General features: G+C 71.1%; 2 protein-coding genes across 2 annotated transcripts; both read right to left on the bottom strand.

The window, feature by feature from the left end:
* Positions 1-1,433: 1,433 nt before the first annotated feature.
* Positions 1,434-3,886, bottom strand: LOC142403383 (tumor necrosis factor-like). The gene is given in 9 exon segments (XM_075489618.1): positions 1,434-1,591; positions 1,593-1,644; positions 1,647-1,728; positions 1,730-1,805; positions 1,807-1,883; positions 1,885-1,958; positions 2,435-2,503; positions 3,214-3,253; positions 3,881-3,886. Coding segments are annotated over 8 exon segments (609 nt in total). The 5' UTR covers positions 3,242-3,253; positions 3,881-3,886; the 3' UTR covers positions 1,434-1,440.
* Positions 3,887-6,897: 3,011 nt separating this feature from the next.
* Positions 6,898-9,242, bottom strand: LOC142403382 (uncharacterized). Its single transcript, XM_075489617.1, has 3 exons — positions 9,158-9,242; positions 8,928-9,028; positions 6,898-7,411 (listed from the first exon to the last, which is right to left on the bottom strand). The coding sequence occupies exons 1-3, from the start codon at positions 9,240-9,242 to the stop codon at positions 6,950-6,952; spliced, it is 648 nt and encodes a 215-aa protein (XP_075345732.1). The 3' UTR covers positions 6,898-6,949.
* Positions 9,243-9,955: the final 713 nt, after the last annotated feature.

The following is a 9,955-nucleotide window of genomic DNA, read 5'->3' as shown; positions in this document are numbered from 1 at the left end:
TGGGGCAGGGGGCGGCTGGGGGGCCCAGACACCTGGGTCCTTTGCAGTTGGGGGGTATCCATGGGGCAGGGAGCAATTGGGGGGCTCAGACGCCTGGGTCCCCTCCCGATGTGGGGCGTCTATGGGGCAGAGCAAAGGATTCTGGGAGTCCAAGCAGCCGGGTCCCTCCTGGGCTGGGGGTCTCTATGGGGCAGGGGGGCAGTTGGGGGGCCCGGACACCTCAGTCTTCCCCTGATGTGGGCTGTCTATGGGGCAGGGGGCGGTCGGGGGGCGGTCGGGGGGCCCCAACGCCTGGGTCCCTCCTCAGTTTGGGGGCGTCTATGGGGCAGAGCAAGAGGTACTGGGAGCCTGGACGCCTCGGCCCTTTCCTGATGGGGGGAGTCTATGGGGCAGGGTTGGCTGGGGGGCCCAGATGCCCGGGTTCTCTCCCGGTGTGGGTTGTCTATGGGGCAGAGCAAAGGATTCTGGAAGTTCAAGCGCCTGGGTCCCTCCTGGGTTGGGGGTCTCTATGGGGCAGGGGGCGGTTGGGGGGCCCGGATGCCTGGGTCCCTCCTCACTTTTGGGCTGTCTATGGGGCAGAGCAAGGGATGCTGGGAGCCCGGACACCTCAGTCCCCTCCTGATGGGGGGTGTCTGTGGGGCAGGGAGCAGTTGGGGGGCCCAGACGCTTGAGTCCCTTCCCAGTTTGAGAGTCCCTATGGGGCAGGGGGCAGTTGGGGGGCCCGGATGTCTGGATCCCCTCCCGCTGTGGGGCGGCTGTGGGGCAGAACCGGAGACGCCGGGAGCCCAGACACCCGGGTCCCCTCCCGCTGTGGGGCAGCTGTGGGGCAGAACCGGAGACGCCGGGAGCCCAGACACCCGGGTCCCCTCCCGCTGTGGGGCGGCTGTGGGGCAGGGGGTGGGGGCGCCCCGGGCTCCCCGCGGTTCCTCTCCGGGTTTCAGTTGTGGGGACGGGGGATCCCCCGGGGGGTTCCCCCCAAAATCCCCCCCCCCGCCCGTGGGTGGGGGGAGCCCGGGTGTCTGGGCCCCTTCCTCCCCTCCCCTCCCCCCCCCCCCCCCCCTCCCCCTCCCGGCCGTTACCGACCGCGACCTGGAAATTCCCCCGAAAAGTTAAAAAAGAAAAGTGATTTTATTGGCTTCTGCTCCTCGCTGCGGCGCGGCAATAAATTACCCCCCCCGGGGCCCCCATAAATACATAAATACCCCAATAAATAAAGCGCGGCCCCTCCCCCCCAATAATTACGACCCGTCCCGACGGCCGCGGTAACGAGCCGGGGGCGGCGGCGCCCGCCCTCGCCCCGCGCGTTCACCCTGGTCCCTACTGACCGCGCCGGGGCCCCCGGCTCCCTCCGGACGCCCTCGGCCCCGCCCGTCCCCAGCCCCCCCCCCCCCCCCCCCGCCCCCCGCCTTCGCCCCCGTCCCTGCCGACCACCCCCGCCCCTCAGTCCACGCCCACGACCCCGAAGTAGGCCTGCCCGCCGCCGTGCAGGTCCAGGAAGCGGCCGGCCGTGGTGGTGGCGGCCAACTGGTCCCCGCGGCGCAGCTGGAAGACGGCGCCTTGGTAGAGCGACTCGAACCAGAGCTGCCGCCCTTCCTCCTCCTCCTCCTCCTCCTCCTCCCGCTCCCCCTCCGCCTCCTCCTCCCGCCGCCGCCGCCGCCGCCGCCGCCGCCGCGCCCCCGCGCCGGGGCAGACGGAGCGGACGGCGGTGAGGAGGGGGACGTCGCGGGGGGTACTCCTCGGAGAAGCGGGAGACGGAGAGGCGCAGGGGGCGGGCGGCGGCGGCGCGGGGGGGGCAGCGGCCCCCCCTGGAAGGCGGCGGCGGCGTAGACGAAGTAGAGGCCGTCGCGCGGCACCACCAGGCGGTTCCCCCGCAGCCGCACCCCCGTTCCGCACCAGGGACGGGGCCACCCGGTCGTCCCACACCAGCCCCTCGGGGGAGGAGGGCGAGGAGGAGGAGGCTGCGGGGAGGGGGGGGTCAGGGGGGGCGGGCGGGCAAGTGCCCCCTCGCAGCCCCCCCCCGCGACCCCCGCGTCCCCCCGTGACCCTGGACGCCCCCCAAGTCCCCCCACATCCCCCCCCCCGGACCCCGACGTCCCCCCGATGTCCCCCCCCCCCCCCCCGTCCCCATCGCCCCCCACGCCCCCCCCGTGACCCCCCAGGGCCCCCCCACATCCCCGCACATCCCCCGTGGCCCCTCACATCCCCCCCCGCCCTGGTGTCCCCCCCTGTCCCCACACCCCCCATCTCCCCCCACACCCCCCCCCCCCCGGACCCCCCCGTCCCCCCGTGTCCCCCCCCGGACCCCCCCGGACCCCCCCGTCCATCCCCCACCTCCCCCCCCGTCTCCCCCCACGACCCCGATGTCCCCCCGATGTCCCCCTACGCCCCCCCCCGGGACCCCCGCGTGTCCCCCCCCCGCGTCCCCCCCACTCACCCACGACGTGCGCGGCCGGTTTGTCCCCACGCGGCGCCTGCAGCAGCTCCGGCCCCCCCGGCCGCCCCCCTGCCAGGGGACACGGGGACGCTTGGGGACGCTTGGGGACGCTTGGGGCCGGGGCCGGGGGGGGGCGGGGCCGCGGGGGGGACACGGGGACGCCGGGGGTGACGGGGTCACGCGGGGACACGGGGACCTCGGGGGGGGCGGGGCCGGAGGCGCTTCCTGTGGCGGCCCCGAAAGGGGATGTGGCAGCCGAGGGTCCCCGGGGGTTTCCGCGGGGACGGGGGGGGACAGACGGACGGGGGGAGCCAGGGGACCCGGGGACAGACGGACGGGGGGAGCCAGGGGACGTGGGGGACAGACGGACGGGGGGGACAGGGGGAGCCAGGGGACCCTGGGACAGACGGACGGGGGGAGCCAGGGGACGGGGGGACAGACGGACAGGGAGAGCCAGGGGGACGTGGGGACAGACGGACAGGGGGACAGGGGGAGCCAGGGGACCCGGGGACAGACGGACGGGGGGACGGGGGAGGTGGAGGGACCCAGGGGACAAGGGGACAGACGGACGGGGGGAGCCAGGGGACCCGGGGACAGACGGACAGACGGACAGGGGGAGGTGGAGGGACCCAGGGAACAAGGGGACAGACGGACAGGGGGAGCCAGGACACCCTGGGACAGACGGACAGGGGGACGGGGGAAATGGGGGGAGCCAGGGGACGTGGGGACAGACAGACACGGGGACGGACGGACAGGGGGACGCGGCGGGAACCACTCACCCAGTGCTGCCGGCGTCGGCATCGGCATCTCTGTGGGGTCCTGGGGGAGAGAGAGGGGTCAGACGGACGGACGGACAGATGCAGGGACACGGACGGACGGACGCGGGGACAGGGACGGACGGATGTGGGGCACGTGGGGGACGGACATACGGACACGGATGCCAGCAGGGATGGGATGGACGGACAGAGAGACAGGACAGCGGGCCACAGGCACAGAGAGAGAGCAAGACAGACAGACAGACAGACACACGAGGCCACAGAGAGAGATGGAGGCAAACAGAGTTGAGGACGGACAGACGGACATCGCGACGAGCCCAGGAGAGAGCAGAGGCGCAGGCGGCGGGATGGACGGACAGCGGGGCAGACGGACAGACAGCAGGACGAGCGGCCAGGGCGATGGATGGACAGCAGGGAGAGCGGACGGACGGACAGACAGGGGCACAGAGGGGTGGCAGGAGGGACAGCGAGCAGGACAGATGGACAGCGGGAGAGAGAGAGAGGGGGCAGGAGGCACAGGGAGCGGACGGACGGAGGGACAGCCGGCGGGGGGGGGAGCGACAAGGACGGGGGGCGCAGGTGGGGACGGACAGACAAACGGACGGACAGACGGACAGACGGACGGACAGACAGACGGACGGACAGACGGACGGGGGGCGCGGGGCCGTACCGGGGAGCGCGGAGGCGGGCGGCGGCGCCGAGGGAGAGCAGCAGCAGCAGCAGCAGGAGGACGGCGACGGCGACGGCGGCGACGCCGGTGACGGTGACGGCGGCCGCCAGGGCCCGGCGGGGCCGGGGGGGGGCCGGGGGGGGGGGCGGGGGGGGACCCGGCCATGGCTTCTGCGCCCTCCCCGGCCCCCCCGGGCTCTTTATGGCCCCGCCGGCCCCCGCCAGGCGCCTCGTCACGGAGCGACACGCCCTCGTCACGGAGCGACACGCCCCGGCGGGGGGCGGGGCGGGCGGGCACGCCCCCCCCCTCCCCCCGCCCCCCCCCCGGCGCCCTCGCGCGCGCGTGGGACCCCGGCCCGCGACCCCCCCCCCGGCCGCGACGCGCTTGCACGTGCGTGCGTGACACCCCCCACCCCGAACCCCCCCCCGAGGCAGCTCCCCCCCCCGGCCCCTCTGCCCACCCAACGGCAACTCTATGGTGCCCCCGCAGCCGCTCTCTCCGCCCAACCGCCCCGCTCTATGGTCCATTTTCCGGGGGTCGACGCTAACGAAGCCCCCGATTAACCAAGCCCCCAATTAACCAAGCCCCCAATTAACCAAGCCCCCAATTACCCCCCCCGGCCCCCCCCCCCCGCCGCGAGCTCGTCACCGCCCCTCGCCCCGTTAGCGGGAAACCCCCCGGGGGAGGGGGGGCGGATGTGGGCGGGGGAGGGGCTCCCCCCGAAAAGCGGAAGCGCCTCGAAACCGCCGCCGCGGAGCCCCCCGAAACCGCCGGGGCGGGCGGCCCCGAAACTGCCGCTTCCTGCCCCGAGCCGCCCCCCACAATCTCAGCGCCCCACAGGCGGCGTGATTTGGGGGGGGGGTGTCTCCCCCCCACCTCCGTTTATTGCCCCACGGCGGCGCCGGGGGGGGTCCGCGGCGGTTTCGGGGGGCCCGGGCGCGCCCCACCTGCGCCTCCTCCTCGCGCCGGCGCCGCCGGAAGAGCCGCGACCCGGTGGGGGGGGGGCGCGGGGGGGCCCCGTTCGGCGGCGGGGTCTCAGGCAGCGGCTCTGGGGGGGCAGAGAGGGGCTGGGACCCACGGGCGGGGCGGGGATGAGGGGGCTGAGCCCCACGGCGCGTGGGGGGGCGGGGTGGAGGGGGAGTGATGTGGGGCAGGGCGCGAGCTCGCGTGGGTCAGGACGGCAGCGCTATGGGGCGTAGGGCGGGGCCCCCGTGGGGCTACGCGTGTCATGGTGGGAGCGTGGGGTCTGCCCCAGCCGTGGGGCGGCCGTGGGGCAGAGAGCGGAAGTGCCGGGGGGAAGCCGGGGAGAAGAGCAGAGCTACGATGGGGGGAGGATGTGGGGCGGGATGCAGGGCAGCCGTGGGGCAGGATGTGGGGCAGCCGTGGGGCCGTACCTGGGTGCCAGGGGCCTCCCGCTCCTGCAGCCACCGGCCCTCGGGGGCTGGGGGGGGCTGGGGGGCATAGGGGGGGCTGTGGGGCAGCCGTGGGGCAGCCGTGGGGCAGCCCCGACACCCCACAGGCCCCCCACAGCCCCCCCCGTGTCCACCTCACAGCTCTCCCACCCCACGGCGGCCCCCCCCAGCCCCCCAGCTGCCCCGTATCTGCTCCCTCAGCCCCACAACTGCCCCATGGCCGCTCCCCCCAGCCCCACAGCTGCCCCCCAACCCCACAAACTGCCCCCCAACGGCCTCCCCCAGCGCCACAGCTGCCCCATAACTGCTCTGCCAGCGCGTCGTCTGCTCCACAATTCCCCCCCCAGCCTCAGAACTAGTCCTCAGCCCCACAGCTGCCCCACAAGTGCCTTCCCAGCCCCACAGCTGCCCTACATCTACCACACCCACCCCCACAGGTGCTCCACATCTGCCTTCCAGCTCGTCATCTGCCCCACAACTGCCCCCCAGCCCCACATGTGCACGCACAGCCCCACATCTGCCCCCCGCCACCCCCCAGCCCCACATCTGCCCCATGTCTGCCCTCCCAGCTCATCATGTGCCCCACAACTATCCTTTCAAGACCCCACACCTGCCCCACACCTGCCCCCCAGCCCCACACCTGCTCCCCAGCCCCACACCTGCTCCCCTGCCCCACACCTGCCCCCGCCCCACGGCCGCCCCTCACCTCGGTCTCGGGGCGGCGGCTCCGGGAGGCCTCGGGGGGGTCGTCGCCTGTTGGGGGCAAAGGTCAAAGGTCACCCGGGTCCGCCGGGGGGCGGGGGGGAGGGGGGGTTGGGGGTCGCGGGGTCTCACCCCGGAGCCGGCGGGCGCCCATGGCGGCGCCGGGCGGAAGTGGCGTCAAGTGCGGGCGGAAGTGGCGGCCAGCGCAGGCAGAAGTGGCGCTTGGACGGCGCTGCGCCCCCTGGCGGCGTGGCGGGCAAACTCAGCCCCACAACAGAGCGCAGGGAAGGGGGGGGAACACCCCCACCCCCCCCCAGCCCCACGGACGGGGGTCTCACCCCCCCAACCCCCCCAACCCCTCCAGACTCACCGTGGGGCTGGAAACGCCGCGTTTCACCCCAAAATCCTCCGGGGGAGGGGCCGGGGGGGGGCCTTGGGGGGCAGGGGGGGGTACTTGGGGGGCACAGGGGGGCCTTGGGGAGGGACTTGGGGGGCACAGCGGGGCCTTGGGGGGCAGGGGAGGGCCTTGGGGTGGCTCTCGAGGGGCAGGGGGGGTACTTGGGGTGGCTCTTGGGGGGCAGGGGAGGGACTTGGGGGGCAGGGGGGGCCTTGGGGTGGCTCTCGAGGGCAGGGGGGGTACTTGGGGTGGCTCTTGGGGGGCAGGGGGGGTACTTGGGGGGCACAGGGGGGCCTTGGGGAGGGACTTGGGGGGCACAGCGGGGCCTTGGGGGGCAGGGGGGGCCTTGGGGTGGCTCTCGAGGGGCAGGGGGGGTTACTTGGGGTGGCTCTTGGGGGCAGGGGAGGGACTTGGGGGGCAGGGGGGGCCTTGGGGTGGCCTCTCGAGGGGCAGGGGGGGTACTTGGGGTGGCTCTTGGGGGGCAGGGGAGGGACTTGGGGGGCAGGGGGGGGGACTTGGGGGGGGGCGTGGGGGGGCACTTGGGGGGCGGGGGGGGGCTCACCGCCCCATGTAGGCCCGCAGACGCCGCTCCCAGGCCCGAGCGGCCGCCTCCGAGCGCGGGGCCGGCCCCCCCCCCGCCCCCGCGCCCCCTCCCCCCCCGCCGCCCCCCCCCGCCCCGGGGGGGCCCGGCCACGGCGGCGACGTCCCCGGCCCCGAAGTGGGTGACGCGGGGCCGCCCCCCCCCCCGGGTGGCCCAGCCCCCCCCCGGTCCCGCTTGAGGAGGGTGCGGACGGGGGTGCGGGTCCCCTCCCCCGCCGGCCCCAGCCCCCCCCCGCCCGTCCCAGCCCCCCCGCAGCAGCAGGCGGAAGCCCACGTTGGTGGGGGGGATGTGGAAGGGGGGGGGCGGGGGGCGCGGGGGGGGGCCCCGCGCCAGGAGGTGGGCGGTGGAGCTGCGGTGCCGCGCGGGGGGGGTCCCGGAAGTGGGAGCCGCAGGTGGGGCAGAAGTGGGGGGCGGGGGGGCTGCGGAGAGAGGGAAATTAGAGCAATTAACGGCAATAATTGATAAGGGGGGTAAATGGGGGGGGGGGGGGGAATTATAATAATTAAAGGGAATAATTAATAAAGAGAGGGTAAATGGGGGTGGGGGGCTGCGGAGACAGGGAAATCCCAATAATTAATGGCAATAATTAATAAACGGGGGGGGGGGGGCGTAAATGGGGGGGGGAGAGAAATCACAATAATTAATGGAAATAATTAATAAAGAGGGGGATAAATGGGGGGGGAGAGAGAAAAATCATAATAATTAAAGGGAATAATTAATAAAACAGCGGTAAATGGGGGGTGAGAGAGAAATCACAACAATTAATGGGAATAATTAATAAAGGGGGGGTAAATGGGGGGGGAGAAATCACAATAATTAATGGGAATAATTAATAAAGGGGGGGTAAATGGGGGCGGGGGGCTGCGGAGACAGGGAATCCCAATAATTAATGGCAATAATTAATAAACGGGGGGGGGGTAAATGGGGGGGGAGAGAAATCACAATAATTAATGGCAATAATTAATAAACGGGGGGGCAAATGGGGGGCGGGGGAGAGCAAAATCCAAATAATCCGTGTGAATAATGAATAAAAGGGAGTTATCCGGGGGCGGGGGGGTACATGGGGGGCGGGGGGCTGCAGAGAGAGGGAAATTAAAATAATTAACGGAATCATTAATAAAAGGGGGTAAAGCGGGGGCGGGGGGCTGCGGAGAGAGAGACATGAAAATAATTAGTCTGAATAATTAATAAAGCCAGGCTTAAATGGGGGTGGGGGGGTGAATGGGGGGTGGGGGGGGTGGGAGAGAGAGGACTCACAATAATTAATGGGAATAATTAATAAAGGGGGTAAAGGGGGGGAGGGGCTGTGGAGAGAGGGGAATAATCAGCGGGAATCATTAAGAGAGGGGGGGCGAAGGGGGGGCTGCGGAGAGAGGGAAATCCCAACAGTTAATGGCAATAATTAATAAAGGGGGGGGGTAATTGGGGGGGAGAGGACAAATCCCAACAATTAATGGCAATAATTAATAAACAGGGGGGTAAATGGGGGGGAGAGAGAAATCACAATAATTAATGGGAATAACTGATAAGGGAGGGGATAAATGGGGGGGGAGAGAGAAATCACAATAATTAATGGCAATAATTAATAAAGGGGGGGTAATTGGGGGGGAGACAGAGAAATCCCAACAGTTAATGGCAATAATTAATAAAGGCGGGAGTAATTGTGGAGGGACAGAAAAATTACAGTAATTAATGGCAATAATTGATAAAGAGGAGGGTAAATGGGGGGGGAAAGAGAAATCCAACAATTGATGGCAATAATTAATAAAGGAAGGGGTAAATGGGGGGGAGAGAGAGAAATCACAACAATTAATGGCAATAATTAATAAACGGGGGGGTAAATGGGGGGGGGCTGCGGAGAGAGAGAAATTAAAATAATTCACACACATAATTAATAGAGGGGGGAAACGGGGGGCAAAGGGGGGTCCCACTCACCGCGGCGCCTCGGCCCCCCCGCCCTGGGGGGGCTCCCCCCCCCGCGGCAGCCGGCCCAGCCCCCGGCCGCCGGCATCTTCGGCCGCCCCCCGCCCCCGGCGCTTGGGGGGGGGCGGGATTCGGGGGCGGCGGGGGGGGGGGGCCCCCGGCTCCTCGGCCAGGAGGCTCTCGTAGAAGCGCCGGGCCTCCTCGCCGGGGGTGGGGCCGGGGGCGGGCGGCGGGGGGGGGGCGGGCGGGGGGGGGGTCCCGCAGGCGCCCGTCCTCCCAGCCGCCCGCCTGGTCGCGGCCCCGCGTGAAGGCGATGAGGGGCGTCATGGCGGGGGGGCTGCCGGGCCCTCAGCGCTGCGGGGCGGGGGAGAGAGGTTAGGGGGCGGGGGGTCACGATGGGGCTGTGGGGCTGGGGTAGGGGTCAGGGCTGGGGCTGTGGGGCTGTGGGGGTCAGGGCTGGGGCTGTGGGGCGGGGAGGGAGCTGGGGGTCACAGTGGGGATGTGGGTCAGGATGGGGCTGTGGGACTGGGGGGGTCAGGGCTGGGGCTGTGGGGCTGGGGGGGTCAGGGCTGGGGCTGTGGGGCGGGGAGGGAGCTGGGGGTCACAGTGGGGCTGTGGGTCAGGATGGGGCTGTGGGGCTGGGGTAGGGGTCAGGGCTGGGGCTGTGGGGCGGGGAGGGAGCTGGGGGTCACAGTGGGGCTGTGGGTCAGGATGGGGCTGTGGGGCTGGGGTAGGGGTCAGGGCTGGGGCTGTGGGGCTGGGAGGGAGCTGGGGGGCTGGGGGGGTCAGGTCTGGGGCTGTGGGTCAGGGCTGGGGCTGTGGGGCGGGGAGGGAGCTGGGGGGGTCAGGGCGGGGGCTGTGGGGCGGGGAGGGAGCTGGGGGTCACAGTGGGGATGTGGGTCAGGATGGGGCTGTGGGGCTGGGGTAGGGGTCAGGGCTGGGGCTGTGGGGCTGGGAGGGAGCTGGGGGGCTGGGGGGGTCAGGGCTGGGGCTGTGGGGCTGGGAAGGGAGCGTGGGGCTGGGGGGTCAGGGCTGGGGCT

The sequence above is a fragment of the Mycteria americana genome, unplaced genomic scaffold (assembly GCF_035582795.1).
Source record: "Mycteria americana isolate JAX WOST 10 ecotype Jacksonville Zoo and Gardens unplaced genomic scaffold, USCA_MyAme_1.0 Scaffold_231, whole genome shotgun sequence".
Lineage (NCBI taxonomy): Eukaryota > Metazoa > Chordata > Aves > Ciconiiformes > Ciconiidae > Mycteria > Mycteria americana.
Note: the sequence above shows the minus strand (reverse complement) of the source record. Positions and strands in the feature narration are given on the sequence as shown.

What these genes read in the sequence shown, in the direction of transcription:
- LOC142403382 (XM_075489617.1), bottom strand. Translation starts at nt 9,242, where the DNA reads ATGACGCCCCTCATCGCCTTCACGCGGGGCCGCGACCAGGCGGGCGGC. An exon ending in GCGGGACCCCCCCCCCGCCC is followed by an intron (nt 9,029 to 9,157) that starts GCCCCCCCCCCG and finishes CCCCCCCCCAAG; the next exon opens with CGCCGGGGGCGGGGGGCGGC. An exon ending in GGGGGGGCCGAGGCGCCGCG is followed by an intron (nt 7,412 to 8,927) that starts GTGAGTGGGACC and finishes CTCTCTCCGCAG; the next exon opens with CCCCCCCGCCCCCCACTTCT.